The 20,690-nt window shown below is 41.3% G+C and overlaps 2 protein-coding genes across 3 annotated transcripts in view; both read right to left on the bottom strand.

Annotated features, from left to right (window-relative positions):
• Positions 1-1,098: 1,098 nt before the first annotated feature.
• Positions 1,099-5,182, bottom strand: LOC146547386 (transcription factor 15). 2 transcript variants are annotated; one of them, XM_085265779.1, is made up of 2 exons: positions 4,553-5,182; positions 1,099-2,817 (listed from the first exon to the last, which is right to left on the bottom strand). In XM_085265779.1, the coding sequence occupies exons 1-2, from the start codon at positions 5,060-5,062 to the stop codon at positions 2,623-2,625; spliced, it is 705 nt and encodes a 234-aa protein (XP_085121905.1). In that variant the 5' UTR covers positions 5,063-5,182; the 3' UTR covers positions 1,099-2,622. The 2 variants fall into 2 exon arrangements, with proteins under 2 accessions (XP_085121905.1, XP_085121906.1); XM_085265780.1 differs by having other exon boundaries at positions 2,634-2,794.
• Positions 5,183-8,021: 2,839 nt separating this feature from the next.
• The window catches only part of LOC146547387 (von Willebrand factor D and EGF domain-containing protein), a 39,358-nt gene continuing 26,689 nt past the window's right edge, over positions 8,022-20,690 (bottom strand). The window contains exons 22-33 of the mRNA XM_085265096.1: positions 19,017-19,342; positions 18,434-18,929; positions 16,092-16,187; positions 15,921-16,016; positions 14,955-15,050; positions 14,511-14,606; positions 14,332-14,427; positions 13,823-13,918; positions 13,521-13,616; positions 12,547-12,642; positions 11,378-11,475; positions 8,022-10,258 (exon numbers count right to left, since the gene is read on the bottom strand). Of these exons, the coding sequence (XP_085121222.1) occupies positions 10,238-10,258; positions 11,378-11,475; positions 12,547-12,642; positions 13,521-13,616; positions 13,823-13,918; positions 14,332-14,427; positions 14,511-14,606; positions 14,955-15,050; positions 15,921-16,016; positions 16,092-16,187; positions 18,434-18,929; positions 19,017-19,342 (1,709 nt within the window). The 3' untranslated portion in view covers positions 8,022-10,237. The remainder of the gene's footprint in view (positions 10,259-11,377; positions 11,476-12,546; positions 12,643-13,520; positions 13,617-13,822; positions 13,919-14,331; positions 14,428-14,510; positions 14,607-14,954; positions 15,051-15,920; positions 16,017-16,091; positions 16,188-18,433; positions 18,930-19,016; positions 19,343-20,690) is intronic.

Below are 20,690 nucleotides of genomic sequence, written 5' to 3' on the forward strand. Positions count from 1 at the left end.
TTTAAAAAAAATATCGAGATATATATCTTATATCGCCGTCCAGGTAAAAAATATCGAGATATGAATTTTGGGTCATATCGCCCAGCCCTACTCACCACGTTATTAAATTAATGCATGTAAGGTGAACTAGCAAACACCGTCGTAGTTACATGCGGCCTTCACCCTGGCCAAAAAGGCTAAAATGACCAAAGAAAAAGTGGAAAACGGTTAAACATGAGAGGTTTTTGGACAAAGTTTGTGTTTTTTCCATTGTTTAAGCACTGCTTCCAGCCAAGAGTGATACCATATATGCCCTCTAGCTGCAGAAAAGGCTAACATTGTTATCTTTTTACAAAAAAACAGCTGAACATGAGAGGTTTTTGGACCAATTTTGTGTTCTCCATTCTTTAAGCACTGGTTTGAGCACCGGCACTGTTTCAAAAGTACCGGTTTGGCACCGGTATCGGATAAAACCTAAACGATACCCATCCCTACCTGTAATTATAAAATATATTTTTGTTGACTGATATTTTTTTTACTGAAATTTTTATTGTAGACAGGAACATTTGTTGTTTAATACTTTATCTAATTTGGTCTAGTATGAATGGCTGTGGAAGAGGTATTTATTAGCAGGAAAAGCTGTAAAATTTATTTTAAAAAATACAGTTAAAAGTCCAAAACTTTATACCTTCCTTCATATTCTCCAAAGCTGGAGTCCTTGTCAAGCCAATATTTCCCCTATTTCCTCCACATTTGCCTTTATTTTTTGGCGTCAATGTAAAGAAATTTGCTCTTGGTATCTCATCGGTTTAAATAAAGGTTGCATTGACTCACTACACAATCTTGTGGTCCAAAGTGGTATTACATCAAAGTGCAGCCTAGTCCTAATCTTACTTCTGTTGATGTCTCTAAACATAATAAAAGACACTTTAGACATAAATCAGTCTTTTCTTTTCTTTTGACTGATTAATGTCATTTTGGGAAGTTACACAAAGCGTGCTTTTACAGAGTTTGCAAATTACAAGCACAACATACAGTTTAAGGCCCACAAATGAGAGACAATTGAAGTTTTGATATCATTGTTTTTATTTTTATTGTACAAAAATACATTTTTCTCTTCGAGCAGCTTCTCAGTATGTGCGATGTGCAAAGAACACAAGTTGTCAGGTATTCAAGTACTTCTTACTCATTGGATTTGGAGGTAGGCCTTCATATTTCAAAACACAGTTATGAGGTAGTGTGCAACAGCTCCCAGTCATAGTTTAGTGCTGGAACAATAAAAATTGATGGATCCAGCTGATTGAGAAGGATTAAATACACTCCAATTTAGAGCAAAAGGAAGCCTATCGCACAGTGTTTTTACAGTGATGAGGAAACCGTGTAACAATGCAAAAGTAAACATTTACGCAAAGAACTTTATCTTGAAATCAGGCCAAAAACATAACTTCTGACGCACATACAGTTACCAGGAAGTTTCCAACTGGACCTTCAAATTAAGAACACACTGCTTATTTCAGGAAACCGTTTTAATGCTAAATGTCCTTCAGTATCTAAGTGTATCCAGATTAACTGGAATTGACCTCCCAATTTTGTGAAATCATGCAAAGCACGCTGAAAATAACTCAACCGATCCTTCACTAAGTTCCCATAGAACTAAACGACACTCTTGTGTTTAATGGGATATTTTATCCCACAAAGGAAGTACTTTGTCCTGGAAAGATGGCAGCAAAACAAACTGCAGAGTCTGACTTTAGTCCACATTCATAATTCTTTTCAGTGCCAAAAAAAAAAAAAAGAAGCTTGGCATCACAAAGCTTCTAGGCCAAAGCTGGTATTACTGATGTCAAACACCATCAGTCAGTCACCGGTGCTGATGGCAGCTTGTTGACGAAACAAACACATTCTTGTACGCTCATCCAATTCAGTGTTGTGGGGCGGCTGGAATCTATACCAGCTACCAGAGGTGGGATACACATCCTCATACTCAGATCATTACTATTCAGATAATCTGGTCTATTATTGTAAAATATCAAATGAATAACAGACCACTTTTCCTTTAGGAGACATGGCTTTCTCCATGTGATCTGTTAAAATGGTGGCATTTGGGAATTTGGGAAGGAACAAAAGGATTTTCCAGAGTGCTTTGCATGCTGGGATCAACTCATTATAAGGTTTTCTTGCAACATTTTCACTTTACGAAAAATATGCTCAAAAATTAACCAGGTAGACATAAGAAGAGTGGAGTAAGGAAACAGCAGTGTAATCCAGTGTGTAAATTTCAACATCTTCACTGACTGTTGTACTTCTGGGGGATTAAAGTCCTGAGATATTGACATGCAGGGTTTTTTTTTCCACATGTATATGAGCATTTTTGCAGTTCCCACTGTTCACTACTATAGGCAACACATCAGTTAATGCCCCTTTAAAGCGCAAGGTAACACTGAACTGACAGCAGCCACTAGTTTAGTTGGTTTTTTTTAAGAGGTCAGACATAGGGTGGTGGGGTGTCCAAGGGGTAGTTTGTACTATTGGTGGGACCAAAATAGCCCCACGTCAGGTGCTACTTTACACATCGGCTCAGGTTACAGTTCAACCAAAACACAGAGGCTCCAGAAGCACATGAGCGTGAACAGAAAGTGCTTTTCAGTGTTTAAATCTGTCCTTAGTTTTCTCGTCTCGTCCAAAAATAAAGATATTTATATTCATATATGTACAAAGTCCTACATGTAAACAACACCACGGGGTGGTGGACTCCTCGCCTGTCTGGTGCCAAGAAGTTTCACACAGCAGCTGAGTGTTTCGCTCCATCTCTGAGCTGTGGAGGCAAAAACAAACACACTAACAGACTTCAGTGAAACCACCGTCACAACAACTGCATGATCCTCACCTCTAAACAGGTCAGTTAAAATGTGTGTTGTTACAGATTTTTACCTTTAAATGTAACAGCGACATAATAATCCCGATCCTGTGGCAGATTCTGCTCTGCATTTATAACCGTAAAGGGTCCGAGCCAGACTCCAACACATGCTGTAAACACTTGTGACCCACACGGATTCACAAATGTTTCATGAACAAAGAAACATTTGTGATGCTCAAATCATTAATTTAAAGTCTGCAGCTGGGTTGAGGGCTCTTGAAGGCACCACAGCCTGATTTCATTTTGTGGTGTCAGTCAGTAAGGAGACAGGTGCCACTAGCTATGTAAAGACCGTGCATCATTGGGTCTGCATTGAGCAGATCTGTGTGGTTTGAGGACCTGAGCAGACCCAAACAACAAGTGATAGCGTCTCACGGAGCCAGAGGAATCATGGATGTGGCTAAAAGCATCTGTGGTACATTCTCCCTGTCCTTTAAAATGAGATTTCAATTGTACAGTAACATCAAACGACAATGCGAAGAAACAGTGTTGACCTCCTCAAAGCATGACTATAACTATATACACCAATAAATTTAAAAACATGCAATAAAAAACATCCTAATTATAAATGTCAAAAACTTTTTTTTCATGTCTTAACTGACTGTATATAAAAGATGGACATAGCCATGTGGGCTCAATGTGAGAGTTTTTGAGCCAGCCTAAAGTGGTGTATTATGAGCACTTTGGCTTGTAACCAGTGTTTATTTTGATTTATTTTAATCGACTAAATGAATATGATTATAATTGACTAAACCTAAAACTGACTATGAAGTGTAAATATTTGTCACATCAAATGCAAATTTTGTTTTCATGCGAAACAAAGAACATTGAAGTTGTATAACAACAACACCAGCAACCTTGGATGCTGAAAAGTTGTATTGTTTCTCTTTGGCAGATCAAATGTGCCATCTAACCTTACTGCACGAGGAAATTCATTGTGATTGGATCACTTCCAACCTCATCCCGCCTTTTTACACAATTGTTCTGATTGGGTCTCACCTTTCCAGAATGTTTTTATCTCATTTTTCTTTGTTGATAAATGTGTCAATACATTTCATTATAATTTTTGTCCTCGTGCATGACTTATTAGTTCTCCTCACCTCTTCTTCCTGTTAAAAGGGAGTTTTTCCTTCCCACTGTCACCAACTGCTTGCTCAATCTTCTGATTTCTGGGGTTTTCTCTGTACTATTGTAGGGTTGCTACCTTACATTGTAAAGCACCTTGAGGCAGCTGTTTTTATGATTTTGTGCTATATAAATAAAATTGAATTATTTAGTCATCTTGTCATAACAAAAGGTGAAAAGTATGACAAATTATTATTTGGCAAACTTAACAGTGGTTGTAACCAGACTGTGTCCATAAATTTTTCTTCTTCTTTACTTTATTCCCTCGTGGCTGACTCTCATGCTTCTGTGTTGCCACCATATTGTTACGTCCCCTAATTCATGTTCATGGAGGCAGGATGTGCCCACAATTAAAATGATCACAGTTCTGAGTATTTGCAGGCAGTTTGCTTTGGGTTTATTACAGAAGAATCTGACCACCCCCTAACTGTTTCTTGCCCCTCTCCTTATGTCCACATGCCACCCCACCCCCAGAAATCCGAGAAACGTCCCTGGCACTAATCGACTCTATGGGTGTGAGAAGCCACTCACCAGCTTCCTCTGGTTGCTGAGGCAGAAGGTGCAGATGGGCCGCAGGGAGGGTGCGTTGAGGGCGGCGGGGCCGTGCAGGATGCTCTGGTAGCGCAGGCAGGGCTGTCCGTCCAGGCAGTCCTCCCCCAGCAGCAGCACGTTGGCCAGGTGGGAGATGTAGCTGGAGGCCAGGCGCAGTGTCTCGATCTTGGAGAGTTTCCTGTCGGCGGGCTCGGTGGGGATGAGCGTGCGGAGCGCCGTGAAGGCCGTGTTCACGCTGTGCGTCCTGTCCCGCTCCCGCGCGTTGGCCGCCTGCCTCTGTTTGCTCACGCCGGGCAGACGCGAGTCTCCTCCGCTGCTCCTCCTCCGTCTCCTTCTCCGTTTCGGGGCTCCCTCCTCCTGGACCACCTGCCCCGGCTCCCTGCGCGGCGTGCAGCCGCCGTCGGAGCTGTTGCTGGCGCTGTCCAGGTCCTCCAGGTCTGAGGTGAAGCAGTCTGGCTGCACGGTGCACTCGCTGCCGGTGGACTTCATCCTGGCTCTGCTGCAGCGTGACTGGAGCTGCTCGGCCGTGCGGGCGGCTCGCTGAACACCACTTTATCCTGAGGGTGAAAATAGCTCTGGGGGTCGAGCAGCTGCCGCCGATCCGGTGACTTAGGGGGCCGGCACGCCATTTGTAATGACTGACGGCTGCTTTCTGGATCGCCAGCCCGCCACGGAGAAGAGAAGACAGGTGGAACGTAAAGGGAGTGGAGGAGGGGGGCACCTGTTGTGGTCTGGAGGATATGGGTTTAAATTAGGCTCCACCGAGGTGGGGCTCCCCTCAAGGCCAATAGGCCATATTCCATATTTGATTCAGACTGAAGCTTCTGTCCACCGATATCTGTTTACACTTTAATGGAAAATAAAAACAAAGCAACAATTCTGCAAATCATTTTCAGCAGCTTTCTCGTCATTTCTTCAAGTCGTCTTCAGGAATAGTTCTCCAGGCTTCTTGAAGGACATTCAAAGCTCTTCTTTGTTTCTGCCTTTTGTTCTGTTCTCTGTCAACATGATCCCACACTGCTTCAATAATGTTGAGGTCCGGGCTCTGGGAAGGCCGATCCATGACTGATAGTGCTCCGCTGTGTGTTTTTCTGTCCAGGGATGATTTTACTGCATTGGCAGTGTGTTTGGGATCATTGTCATGATGAAAAATGAAGCTGTTGCCAATCAGATGGTCTTCCATGGTGGTTTAAAATCTGATGGGACTTTTCTGTGTTCTGTAATTCATGAATTTTAACAAGATCTCCAACACCACTGACTGAAATGCAGCTCAAACCATGACTGTGTTTTACTGATGGCTGTAGACACTGTTGTAGCTCTCCTGACCTCTTCTGTACATGCTGATGATGATTTGGACCAAAAGTATTTGGTGCATTCATCACTCCATCAGACCTGTTGCCACTGATTTTAAGTCCAGTTCTTGCGTGATAGTTTTTCAAGCTTGCTGCTTCTTCTTTTGTCCAGTTTCCTCAATTTCTTTAAGGACACACTGCACACCATGATGAGATATGCCAGGTTTTCAGCTCATAGCTCTTTGGGAATCACTTTGTTGGTGCAAAAATACTATTTTATGTCAATCTGTCTTATCTTTGTCATTTTCATAGAATTGTCTAAAGAAATAAAAACAAGTTATGTGTTTTTATGAGGCTGTTAGTAACAAGGTGCCTAAAGAAACACATTAAATGTGGTTCTGCCTCTTTTACAGATTTGATCCACTATGGAGCGTTTTCTCTTCCTTCCTTCTTTTTCATGGATGAATTATCAATGTTAATATTTACTGAAAGGAAACCATTTCACAGTGATTCAGTCTGGACCTCTTTGACTTTGAACTTTACTGTGTGTGTGTGTGTGTGTATTCACTGGCAGCTCTCCTGGCTTGGCTGTCGGCTCCGAGCTTCACTGAGTGAACAGTCCAGGTGTTTTCCTCCCTGTCCGTCCCGTCCCTTCCCGCTGTCTGTGCCCACCACGATGGACACACACACACACACCTCCTCCTCCACCTTGCCGAGTGCCATCTTTGGCGGTGGATATAAATATCTGTGAACACACTTGTGTGTGTGTGTGTGTTGCTGAAAAACCTCTCAGCCTATCACTTTCATTCAGATTAGACTTGAAAGGGGAAGTGAGTTTGGGCTTATTGATGAAATTTAATCTTAACATAAACATTTAAATTTCTCAGATTTTTTTGTTTTTGTTTTAAATAATCTTGATATATTTGTATTGTTGTCACCAGAGGGCAGTTAACTCCCAATCATCATTTCCACTCTTTTTGGGGGGTTTTTTGGAGAGCGCAAATAACCTCCACAGATATGTGTGAGGCCCTGTTGCCACAGGAGGCCAAACAGGATTTAAATGAACATACTGGACTTAAAAGCCCCCCATAACCTTTTTAAAAAAAAAGTTAATATGGAACAATTGACTCAAAACAGCAGAAAAGTCAGCTGGCTCTTTTGCCTTTGGCTGAGAGAGGGAAGGAGAGGAATCCTAATTGGTGTTGAGCTAATGCAACCTCATTAATCTCTTAATCCTCCTTTCCTCGCAGCCTTTGTTGCCCCGACCTGCTGGCTGTGAACTTGTCTGGCCCCTGCAGCAAAGTCAAATGCCTCTCTGCTGCTGCTCTCAGCCAAAGTACTTATTGTAAAACCTTATCTTTAAGAATAGTTTAAAAGTTTACATAATTAACTAAACAATCAGAAAAATGTGAAGGAACAACTGGAGAGTTTATTTCCAAAGTGTTTATGTGCTGTGTTGTAGAGATAAAAACTAAAGCTGAACTAGGGCTGGGCTGTACATTCATGTAATACCATCTTGTACCAGAAGATGGTGCAGTGAGTCAGCAAACCCTTATTTTGCCAGACACCCTTTTCAGACGTTCTTATTTGCAATGACAGTCTGCCAGAAGTTAAGCAGCAGGTAAAATGCTGCCCCCGTGGTTAAAAAATAAAAGAAAGAAAACGAAATCTTGAATTCAACAAAGCTTAATTACAGAAGGTACCTGTAAGGAAATTAACAAATTAAAAGCATCATCAAGTTAAAAATACACCAGATCAGTGACGTAGCTAAGGGGAGGGCCTCAGGTGCCCCCTCTAAATTCCTTCTGGAAGTCATTTTTTCTGGGAAACAGCCTTTTTCTCTTCCATGCACCATAGTAAATACAACTGTAGACTTATTTACTCTTAAACTCATATAAATATGGAGCCATCCATTTTGTTACATGTCACACCTAATGAATTTTTATGGAAGCAGGAAGTCTGTCCACAGTCTGAAAATTCAGCAACTTGTAATGATTTAATCACATATAAGTGATTTAGTTTGGTATTAATACCCCCCCCCCCCCCCCCCCCCCCAAGTTCCTGTGCCACCCCATCTAAAAATTCCTGGAGACAGCCCTGCTTCCATATATATGCAGGTTTTTAGGAAGGACAACAAGCGGTACCTCTAAAGGAGCTTTATTTTCTTACAAAACAGCCAGTAGCCAATGCTTTGATAAGAAATAACAGATTATACACTGATTAAGAAATGTACAACAGCAAATATGTGACAATATAAAACAACAAAGTAAATAAATAAATACTCTTACTGAGGTTTGGATTCACGGTGAAAAGGACAAACCCTGAAGATTTACTGTAAACTGCTGTAAATGAGTGAAAGAACCCAATGAGTCAGCACAGTTAAACTCTGAGGACGTGTTAATGTGTTAGGGTGACAAAATATCTTTTAGTGTTGGGACTGCAAATAATGTTGAACCTCAGGTGAGGATTTTTCCTTCTGAAGTGTAGGTTTTGTAGGTTTTAGATGTTAATCAAGTCTGGAAAATAGTTTCCCTCTGCAGCTTAAGAGCAATTTCTCATCGGTGTGACCAATTCCCCAAAACAAACAAACATAAAACAGGGGTCCGTTCTTCGTACCTCGCTTACTACATCCAAGATCAAATCATCGTGCTAACTTTGAGCTCGCTATTCCGGTTCTCCGAACACACCTGTTGTTGACGATTAGTATAGCTGGATGAAGTAATGTGAGATCACTGGGTGGCTTAACAGGGGCTACGCATCGATAGTAGAAACATTGATCGGCAACCCTTTGATTGGTCGGCGAAAATGTCGAAGGAGCGCGCTCAGTATTTTTCGGCAGCAGAGCAAGAACTCGATTGAGGGATTTCAGGAGTTTCAGAGTTTAATTAAAACGCAAGGGAACACTGCAAAGGCTGCAAAAGCAAGGAGAGAGGGCTGGCAGAAAGTTGCTGACAAATTAAACTCATAAGTAATTTATTAATAATAATAATAATAATAATAATAATAATAATAATAATAATAATAATAATAATAATAATGGATTGGATTTATATAGCGCTTTTCAAGGCACCCAAAGCGCTTTACGATGCCACTATTCATTCACTCTCACATTCACACACTGGTGGAAGCAGCTACGGTTGTAGCCACAGCTGCCCTGGGGCAGAGTGACAGAAGCGAGGCTGCCATATCGCGCCATCGGCCCCTCTGGCCAACACCAGTAGGCGGTAGGGTAAATTTATTATATTACACCATATTATATTATATTATATTATATTATATCATATTATATTATATTACATTATATCCTCTTTCACATTAGAGCCACAACAGGACCCACTAGAACATGGGAACAAGTAAAAGTGAAATATAAGAATATTCTACAGAATGGTAATATTTATCACTTATATTGCTTTTCGTCTCTTGGAAAGAGACCCTGAAATAATCTGTTTGTTTGTTTATAACAGCAACCAAGAAAAGGGCAGCGCACAAAAAGACAGGTGGTGGTCCTGCACCCCCTCGTCAACAAGTTGGTTAAGTGAATAATACCCTCACGGGAAAATCGATATCTCTCTATGAGCACACTGTCGCGCTGAGCTAAAGGATCCTGTCTGTCCCGCAATATACGCTGGATTCTGAAAACTCTCCTTATCAATCTTGCACCTTCCGCAATGGGTTGCTCGCGTAAACGGACAGGACATGGCTGCGACAGGCTTCCCAAATCCACCTTCGCTTTTATAGCCGTGGTCTCTCATCTTGATTACATGAAGTAATTTACTATTACTACTCTAAAATACGAATTACATCTGAAATAATCAAATACATGAAATAGAATGATTAATAGTACATTTCCCTTTTTGTTAGGAAATGACCTGTATGTATCTGTATGGAATCAATAAAAGGACCAAATACTGCATTAACTTTAGTTACATTGATAATATTTATTTATGGTGAAACAGTGGTAAAATATCGCTGTTGCTTTCGTATACATGAAGCGGACATACCTGAGTGGCCGCGATCTAATCTTGTTTACATAAAGTAAGCCTGCTCCCGAGCAGGTTTACGCTTACGGATCTGTTGCTATGACAGCAAGTCCCGGATGAGCTTCGGAGAACCGAACGATCCAAGATCACGCGAAATCGTCAACAATCAAATCCAGCTAACCTACTTAACGAGGTACGAAGAACGGACCCCAGGTTGTCCACGTGTTAGCTTAGCTTAGCACAAAAACGAGGGATAAGCTGCCTTTTTCTCCGTCTTGTATGTCGGCATCACTAGTTTCCATGCTAAGCTCAGCTGATGGTGACCTTTGGAGTCTGATTACGTCTTGGTGCTTTCCAGATCACCTGAGGGTTTTACCGCCGGCTGTTTGGTGTCAGCCTCGTGTGATAGGCAGCTGGAAAAAACAAAACAAATAAAAACATGAGGCTGGATAACTACACAGATCATCACTGAGAAGCAAAAAGACACAAACAGCAGAAATTTAACCTTATTTTGTATCTTTTAGTTGGTGTTTTATCTCCCTACACTTGATTATTTTCACTTTTTGTACTTTTTTTGTCTTTGTTTTGTCTTAACTTCTATTTTCTGCCATTTTATCTGCATCGTCTCTGTTAAGACTTTTAGCATTCCTCTGTTTTTTTATATCTTGTATATCTTTTCTATACTGTAAATAATATTGTTTTAACTTTTGAATATTTCATTTTAATTCACCGTGGCACTTTGAATGCCTTAGTTTTACTTTTTCACTAATAATCCAATAATCACACCGTGACGCCTCTGCCTTTGTAAATGGAGGGACAGTAACTGCGTGTGCATATGTAAGCGTGTAAAACCTGAAGATAGTCAGATTAACAGTATTTTGTCTCTGTCATTCTGCAATTCATCTGATGTAAATGTGAAAAAAGGCACATAACTTTGACGTTGGATGACGAACTCTGTATTCCTCGTCCACACGTAATTTTTATTTTTTCTTGTAAAACAAAGGGGGGCCCAGCAAAAAAACTTTGGGAACCATTGGCCTAACCTAACACTCCTGCTCATCCTCCAAACCTCCGTAACTCCTGACTTCCTCTTTAAAGATTCGCATGCAGAACTTTTGTATGTCTTTCTCTGCTGAAATTCCTGCACTTTGTCTGTCCTCCAGCTGGTGCAAAACAAACAAAACAGCTTCAGTTACTGGGAAGTTTGAAAAATAATAACAATGATACATGACATGTGATTGTAACGTGAGGCTGGACTGTGGCAATGAACTGCAGCTTGTAAAATCCAAACATATAGAGCAGCATTTGGCTTCAATACATCATCGTCTGTAAGTGGCCAGTTCATGAGGACGGACTCATGTGTTTCTGTTTTTCTTCATGTGAGTCTTCTGTCTCTCATCTGCGAATCTGACAGTCTGGAAAAAGTGACGTTCCTCCAAACAAGGAGTAACAAATAAGAGGCCAAGACACAGAAAACACTTAACAAGTAGATGCTCTCCTCTTTAAACTGAGGCTCCATGTTAAGTTCTTACCCTCCTGGCGCAGAATGACCCAGAGAATCCATTCTGGCAGGCGCAGACATTCGGCCGGATGCAGCGACTGCCGTACAGACACTTCTGCTCACAGAGAGCTGAGACACAACAGCAACAGATACACAGTTAGAAGATCAAATAAATCAGTCCTGCTACAACGTTCTCTGTAAGATCCCAGCTGAAGTTTATCATTCAAGGCACAAAGAAAACATTTCTGAAACAAAATGAGATTTAAAAAAAGCTCTTACTTTATATTTAGTGGGCCTGTGAGAGAAACATATCTGTACTAACATGGACTGCCACGTCATTTGACAGAAATGAAAATGATCAACCTACTGAATTCAAAGACACCCTGAAAATCAGAGTGAAGAAATGATGCAGTGGGCTGATCCCGTTTCTTGGAATTTCATTGCAACAACTCAAAACTGTTCTCTGTAGTTTTTATGCAAGACTGACAACCTCGGGAACCTTGGATGGTGTCCCAGTCTGAGGTGCAACCTTGTGGTGTCAGATGGACCAAAACATAATGTCCAAGAGGAGTTCTGTTGAGTGTGACAACGAATCAATGGTATCGATGCCTACGTCCTCCATGCATCCTGCCTGTTCTCACCACATGATGCTGGGCTTTGTCGCGCACCAGGAGCAACCCGGGACTCACTGCGCCATTATATGGTCTGACAGTCAGTCCAAGGATTTCATGGCAGTCAGGGTACGGTTGTGTAGCCTGCAGTGGTCTGTGGGATATTCCTCCCCAGACCATGACTGACCCACCACCAAGCTGTTCATGCTGAACGATGTTACAGGCAGCCTAACGTCCTGTACTATAACACATCAGACCCTAAACTAAAGTAACTGTTTGTGTCCTGGGATCTCCTACATGATCCTGGACACAGCAAACTTTCTGACAATGGCATGTATTGATGTGGCGTCCTGGAGGAGTTGGACTACCTGTGCAACCTCTTTAGGGTCCAGGTCCAGCCTCAGTGTCACTACTGCTACCAGAAATGACACTGAGGCTAGCCAAAGGCAAAAGTAGTAAAAAAAAAAAGCAGAGTAGGAAGGAAAAGCTGTGAGTGTCCTTCACCTGTAAGGCCTTTCCTGTTTTGGAGGTTGTCTTATTGTTGTCCCTCTAGTGTACCTATGAGTGTGTGTTTGGTTTTGATACTCACAGATCTGACACAGCGTGCCATGCCACCCTGGGGCGCAGTGGCAGGTGTTTGGACCGACGCACTCGCCTCCATTCAGACACTTCTGCAGACAGCTGGCTGAGAGGACACACGATGACAGAAAGCTCTGAACATCATCATCATCATCAAATATTTGTTCTGTTTTTCATTCACTTAATACATAATGTCAATTAACAAATTGACATCTACATTTTTAAATAGCTGAGGTGCAGGGCTGTGCTCACACCCGACATGTCAATCACAGCACACAGCCACGGCTCTCACAGCTGGAGTCCAACTGAAGGATGTGTCATGTGGTCTTTGTGGTCACAGAAGTCCACACAGAGCCCCGCCTTCACTCTGATGACACATTTAAATCACTTCGACCGGAGTAGGACTTGAGGGTAACAACAGTTCTCCTAAGAAAGCTTGAGCAAGTCAGCAGGTAACACTTATCTGTAATTAATCTCTTCTTCTTTTGAACTTCTGTCTCTTAGGTAACTGTTACCACTCTGCGAGGGTCAAAGGTCAGTCAAGTGAAACTCTGCAGGCACTACACCTGATGGTTTCCACATGTGAAGCACCTCTGCGGAGGTGTTGCCAGGTCAGTCTGAGAAACTCGCTGCGTGCTCAGGAGGTCGGCACGAAAGCAAGGCGAGAACAGAGGAACGTTTGCAGCGTTGTTTGTCACCTCACAAAAACCACAGAGCAGAATTTCATGAAACCTATTGGAGATGTGGATCATGGGTGAAGCAAGGACCTTAAACTGAGCAAAAATATGTTCTTATTTAATGCTTTTCATCTGAGGTTGTATTTACCTCATTTCCAGTTCTGCTAAGGATGTTTTTTATCCCCAAACATGTAAAACCTTAGAAGTGAAAGAGGCTGTACTCTGACTGTAGGTCAACATAAGAAGAGAGCAGAAGAAGTGTTCAGGTGTTCGTGTCTGCCTGAGCGTTACGGATCATTACACGTACGTTTGTCACATCTCTTCCCTCGCCAACCGGACAGACAATCACAAACATCTGGACCAACGCACCGCCCACCGTTCATGCACATGGGCTCACACACACCTGGAGAGGAGGAATGAGGGAGACAGTTTTAATCAATTAATTCTTTAGTTTGTCCAAAACATGACAGTAAAAGCACACAATCTGGAAATTAAAGTGACACAAGTTCGTCCACTTCGTCATCTTTAAAAGCAACTGAGTGATAATTAAAGTAACTGGAGCATCTGCAGACAAGGAAGATGACCAGGAGATGAAGAAGAAGTGCTTACTTCTCTCACACCGTCTCCCTGTGTACCCCTGCAGACATGAGCAGACGTTGTTTCTCATACACAGACCACCATTTTTACAGGGAGGGTTGCAGACAGCTGGAGGAGAAAAAATATATTAGAAAAAGTCCTGTTTTTCCTATATTATTGCACTCCAGTAGCTTTGCATGATTAACAGCTCAAAAGAATCCTTATTTATCTTCTACTGGGCCCCTCAGCTCATCTTTTTTCTGAAACAAGGCCTCTTAGCCCCTCCCCATTTAACCTAGCTTTCTTCTGATTGGCTAGTCCTCACCAACAGACATCTGTAATGTCAGTATTAGGATAAACAGTCTCTATTAATACACTACACATACATAACCTGATTATTTGAAAAACTGGTCATGTTTAATATGAGAATCAACCACTAAAACAGTATTTTTGTGATTTTGAAAAAGGTAAAAGCAGAATAGCTCCCAATTTAGATGCTTTTAGACACTTTAAGCTTTGAATCTAGCCTGCTGTAGATTTACCGTTCTGACAGTGTGCACCATAGAAACCGTGAGGACACTCGCAGGTATTCGGTCGAACACACGAACCTCCGTTCAGACAGACAGGGGAGCAGAGAGCTGGAAAACAAAATTTGCAGTTAAACTTTACCCTAAACTTAAATCAGATCTTTGCCCCCTACAGCATGAGTAACACAACTCACCGGTCTCACAGGACGGTCCAGTCCAGCCTGGTGTACACATGCACTCATCTGGAGATGCACACTGGCCTCCGTTTTGACAGTGACGGCTACACACCACTGCAACCAACAACAAAAAAAAAACCATTTATTTAATTCAATTCAGTGGATTTTTATGTTGATTTTTGTGGCCTTGACGAGTTTTGTCTCTACAACATTAAAGACAAAACTCCAACAATCAGACAATCCCCTTTGAACAGCACTTAGCAAAAGTGGGGAGGAAGACCTCCCTTTTAATAGGAAGAGACCACAATAACAGTTATGAAAGAAAAAGTTTTTAAAAAAAAATATTGTAAATTAAGACCGTAAAATTAGAAAGAAATACCCGAAACAAAAGAACAATGTATACAAATGTACTGCTGTTTTAAAAGATCTTCACTGATATTGATATAAAAGAAGTAAACTCACTTGTTTCACATCGAGGACCAACAAACCCGTAAGGACAGGAGCAGGTCTGCAGTCCCACACAGGTGCCTCCATTTTCGCATGGTGACCTGCACAAGGCTGCACACATGGAGTTTAGAAATGAGATGTAATACTGACATGTTTTTAGTGCATGCTCTTATAGACTGTAAATAAAAGTGGACATAACCACTGCGACATCAGTCATTGGTTTGTGAAGACTTATTTTGAGAGCTCAATATTAGCTTCACACCCACACTTACTTTGTATTGGTGGAGCTGGAATTAATCTGATCTACGTAGCTAGCTTGCATGGTGTTCAATTACATCTATCAAAATACATACCCGCTAATTAGCATTAAGTAACAAAAAGATAAAATAATGACGATTCACAGAACATGTGGGACTGCACAGCAAACCATATTACCTGTCTACTAAAAATGCCCCAACAGGCACCAACACTATAAACATAGTCCAGAGGTCCAGTTAAATGACTCTGATAACTAAAGTGACGGCTAGTGCCTGTATTCACTGAACCCTGTGTAATTTTAAGCCTTAATACAGTTTAACTGGGTTACTTATAAAGAAATAGTTTTCGTTTTAGGCTGCAAATATTTTTATTTCTGCTGTAAATTTGGATTTTTTAAACATGGGGCTCAATGGGATTGACATACTTTTTGGAGGCAGCCTCAAGTGGACATTAGAGGAAGTGTAGTGTTTGTCACTTCACTTTTCATCACCTCAGGTTGTTACTTGTATACATGAGGTGGTGTTATTTACAGTATTACTTAATGGTTAAGTGAGCTTCATAGCAGCTACCAGAGGTAGTTGAAGAATTTATAAGCTATTATAAAAGTTAATCATTCTTAAGTTTTAAGCCTTTAATTAATTTGTTGTCTCAGTATGTTATACTAAAAATGTGCATTAAATAGATCCTGAACTGGATTAACTTGGAAACAGAAGCAAATGTTACCTTCCTGACAAGTCTCTCCATGGTATCCTCTGAGACACTGGCAAACATTTGGTGCAATGCAAACCCCACCATTCTTGCACCCCGGATCACAGATGGCTAATAAAATATGGGAAAACAATTATTTTACACTTAAATTATTAAAAAATAAATTCTAATGCTATTGCTTTTTACCTTTTTGGCAGCTAGATCCAGTGTAGCCTGGTTTGCAGCGGCATGTGTTGGGCGCAGCACACTCCATGTTCCTACCGCATGCATGCCTGCAAACAGCTTGAAACACAGATGGGGAGGAGCGTTAAGATGTTAAACCTACATATATTTTTCTATTAGACTGGTTTATCTCTCTTTTGTGGCACATGGACTACATACTAGAGATGGCACATACCACTTTGTTATGTCTGATACTGATACTGATATCATAAATTTGGATATCGGCCGATACCGATATGAATCCGATATAGTGTGTTTTTTAATCAATAAAACTGTTTTTTTAATATCTTGCTGCATTTTGTATAAGTTCAAACTCAAGTTAAAAAACAAACAAACACTAAGGCTATTCTGTTATACCTGTATGCAAAAAATACACTATAACCAAAATATTTCATAGTTCAGCAATACTGATCAATCTAATAAAGTTAAACCTACTCCATCCTCCCTATTCTGGTATTTTAAAGAGTAAGCAACCTAACTAATAGGGTTGCAAACTTCCAGCAAAAAAAAAAAAAAAAAAAAAGAGAACCACCCCCACCCTCCACCTCATGATGCTTAATCGACGTAATCAACTTTAATTTGATGCAGTGTCAAAAAAAATGCACAAAAATAAAAAATTTTTCAAGAATAATTAAATAGATTCAACGTCTTTCTTCAACAGAACTGCAGACTGCACAGATGGTACCTTCCCAAAGGAAAAAGTACTATAGCTTACTAGGGTATATTAGACTTAATAGTTACTATATACAGTAATGGACTTCTATACATTTTACATCATATTAAAACTTTGGGTGTAAGATTCGGATAATTATTTATTAAAAGCTAGACATTTTAAGTGAGAATAAGAAAGAAAAGTATGTCTTTGTGCCCCCTTTTCCCTGTTCATGCCCTATCGGCCCCCCTGGCTAAACTTTGCTAGATCCGCCCCTGCACAGTTACCAGCCGACAGCTACATAGAAAAAGATCCTGGTGTAGAAAGTAATATTAAATAAATTCTAACAACAGCTTATCAAGCTTAAACGTGCTGCTGTTGTTCAGCCGCTGGTTTCCTGTTTGTGGCGCGAAGTGGGCGATAAACAAACAAGAGAGTCTCTGCTTCCACTTGTCTTTGCAATAGGATGATGTCGGCGTAAATGTGCTGTCATATTCGTTGTGTTCCCACTAGTGCTGTCAGCGTTAATCTCGTTAAAATGGCATTAACGCCATAACGCGGCAAATCTCCGTTACCACGGATCGCCCCGTGCTTGGGGCTGGACGGCGTCAACACGTTAACAAGCTAACTGCGCTAACACTAGTTCCCACAAATTGAGCATTGCGTGGCACATCCGACATACTGTTTTACTTTTGTCCATGACGTGCTTACCATCAGGGTCATACTTCACATGAAAACCAAGATAGTTCCAAATGCCAGATCTGAATGAGGGTGGGGCAGGTTCAATTTTGGGCAGCATTGAGGCAGTTGCCATGTTGCAACGAGCTTAGCTTTTGTCTTGCTAGCTTGTGTTGTGCTCAGTGGATCTGCACTCGACAGTGCAACCTAGGCGGAGTAGTCAAACACAGATCCACTGAGCACTCAACACAGACAGCATCGTCAGAAGAAAAGTTGATAAAATAAATAAAAAATGTTGTATTGTTCAATACATATGCGTACCGAACCGAAAGTACTGTATCGAACGGTTCAATATCGATACGAGTATTGTTGCACCCCTAGTAAAGACCCTACAATAATACAACTGAACATGCTGCAAATTTTAGGTTTGCAAATTTGCATCAGAACTGTCAAGAGGGGTGATGATTTGGGCTTGTTCCCAGCCCCCGGACCTGGGTACCTTGCAATCAGTGAGTTCACCATGAACTCCTCTGTATACAGAAGAATTCTGGAGTCAAACCTAATGCTTGGCTAAAACTGGGTCATTTAACAGGACAATGATCCCAAGCACAGCAGCAACAGAATGGCTGAAAAAGAAATAGAATCAAAATAGTCAAAGTCCAGACCCCAACCTGAACCTGCCAATTTTTTTGGCAGACCCTATAATAGTCGTGCATTAACAAACCTTCAAACCTCAATGAACAGAAACACAGTGATCCCCAGTGACGTGACAGTGACAAATTAAGTCATATATGTTTACTTCATGTTATTGCTGCTAAGCTATTTCATGGGGTGTACTTAGTTAACACAAGATTGCTGCAGAAGAGTCCTGTTGAAAACTGTTTTTCATAGCTGTATCTTATATGAATAATAACACCATTAGAAATTGGTTCTGCCGATTTGAGATATTTGGATATCAAAGAGAGAACAAGTTTACCTTTACAGGTATGCCCATTTCCAGTATATCCTACTGGACACCTTCCACAGCGGAAGCCCCCATCCTTAGCTGGTTCACACTGGACACCAGGAAAACATGGCCGTTCAGCACAAGCCATCAAATGTTCGTCAGCTAGTGTACCACTTCCAGTTGATGACTGGCTGGATGTAGATCTTTGTGCCTGGGAGCTATAGACCTTGTCGGGTGTTGTGAGGGTCAGCACTGGCACAATCTTCGGCATCTCTGATCCTGGCTCAGTTTCATCCCCGTCTGCAGAGAACTCAGACTCAGAAAGGGAGTAGGACAGAGAAGTGAGGGCTGCTGTAAGGGCAGGTCTTGGTGGAGTCCAGGGTTTGGTCTGGGTGGATGTCAGGTGGTTGAGCTGATGCTGGGTTGTTTGTTTAGCTGCCGTTACTCTTCCAGGCTGAATGGAGAGCCGAGGTGCAGCGGCAGTTACTTTAACAGGCGTGGCACCAGTAAGAGCTCCTTCAGACTTCTGGAAGATGATCATAAAGTGAGTAAATGGACTTTAATGTCCATCTGTACGATTTTCTTTTAATGCTTTGAACAGTTACCAACTCACCTTGGAGACTGTTACATGGGGCATGACAATCTCCCTGGAGGCACTGGCGTATGTCCCAGTGTCTGATCTAGGGTTGGCACGTGTGATGTGAGTATTTGCAGCGACATCCCTCGAAGCAGAAATGATGGCCTCTCTTCTTCCTGTGCCACCCTCTCTACCTGATCCTGTAACTTGGTGCGACCTAATGAAGGATGAGGACAGGTGCTTGACACCATACCTGTTGGGCAAGTTGGGTAGGTGGACATGGACGACTTTGCTGCTGCTACTTCCATATGAGGATCGGCTGGACTTGCCTAGTGTCTGCTGCTGAGGCAGGTGATTGGATGCTGAGGAAAGGGATAACGGTCATATTAGCTTGTATATCACATTGATGACACAATCATGACTATAATTTATACAACTGCCCTTGGGATATTGTTCCTACACAGTTTTTGGACACTCCAGAACCTTCAATTTCCCAGATTACAAATTTTGCTAACAAAGCAGTCCATGTCCTTATTAAATAACCTTGCCTGAAAAGAGTTAAGTAATTTTTATTTCTGAACTTATATTTCTATGATGGAATTCATGGAGAAAATGCTGTATGCTCAGCCTTTTTCTTTTTTAGACTAAGCCACTGAAAATTTCCGATCACACCTCAGGACAAAATATGCTCTACACAAACTTTTTAATGATGACGTGCTGCCTTTAAACTCCAGTAATTGTGCCATTTTGTTTCCAGTAAGATTTAGATCTACTTTCTTGCGAACCCTCTTGAGGATTAGGCTAGCATCTAAGGCACTGTCCTGAAAAATGGGTTCTTCTCTTCATGTACAGCCCCAATTACTTATGGTGTGCCTCAAGGTTCCAGTTTAGGGCCTATTTTATTTACCTTGCATATGCTCTTGCAGAAATCTAATAGTTCATCCACTTCTTTGCTGATAGAATCCGGATCAAGCCAAAAAGGCATTACTTTTAAGATCAACTGCTTGTAGTTTTTCTACAAAATAAGGGAGATTTGGCAGTGCCTACTCGATAACTCTGGAACAATCAAATGTTAAGTCTCTAATGAAACGAAACCCCCAAAGACATGCATGTTTTTGATGGCCTTCACATATTCTTACTGTTTATTATATTTTAGTGTTACATTTCTTTCCTGTTCTGTCTTGTTTTTAGAATACCTTTGTTAATTTTATTTATATTTTGATTTTATACAACTGGATCCTGTATTCTGTCTTTCTTTCTATTTTTTCGATCTATTTATGTTCTCCACAGTGGTATGGACAGCACTTTGGTCATCTCCAGTGGTTTAAAAATATGTTACAGAAAGAAATATGATTTGGCCTTAACTAGAGTTAAGTAGAACAGCAGAGTGGCCTCAGTTACACAGGCCTCAGACTGGTGTGAGGGGTTATTGGCAGTTGCTGTGAAATAGATTGCCAGTCACGCACACTAGAGGCCTGTCACAAAGCTGCTTGCAACTACCAGTTACTAGGGAAAAATGTGTATTTTCCCAACTGATTGGTGAATGGTTGCTAGCTGTCTGTAGGTGAAAGTGGTCACAAAGAGAGTGCAGTATGAAAACCCTTGCCACTAGCAGATTGCTGCAGTCACATGTATTCTTATGACACTAACCTGCCTGCAAACAGTATGCAATTGCTCACAAAATTAGTGAAATTTGAAAAAAAAATTGTC

The sequence above is a fragment of the Mchenga conophoros genome, linkage group LG23, assembly GCF_057382185.1.
Source record: "Mchenga conophoros isolate Kocher_MC1m ecotype Shallow Benthic linkage group LG23, M_conophoros_male_GT1.1, whole genome shotgun sequence".
In the NCBI taxonomy this organism is placed as follows: Eukaryota; Metazoa; Chordata; class Actinopteri; order Cichliformes; family Cichlidae; genus Mchenga; species Mchenga conophoros.

What these genes read in the sequence shown, in the direction of transcription:
- LOC146547386 (XM_085265779.1), bottom strand. Translation starts at nt 5,062, where the DNA reads ATGAAGTCCACCGGCAGCGAGTGCACCGTGCAGCCAGACTGCTTCACC. An exon ending in TCAGCAACCAGAGGAAGCTG is followed by an intron (nt 2,818 to 4,552) that starts GTGAGTGGCTTC and finishes GAAGTCTGTTAG; the next exon opens with TGTGTTTGTTTTTGCCTCCA.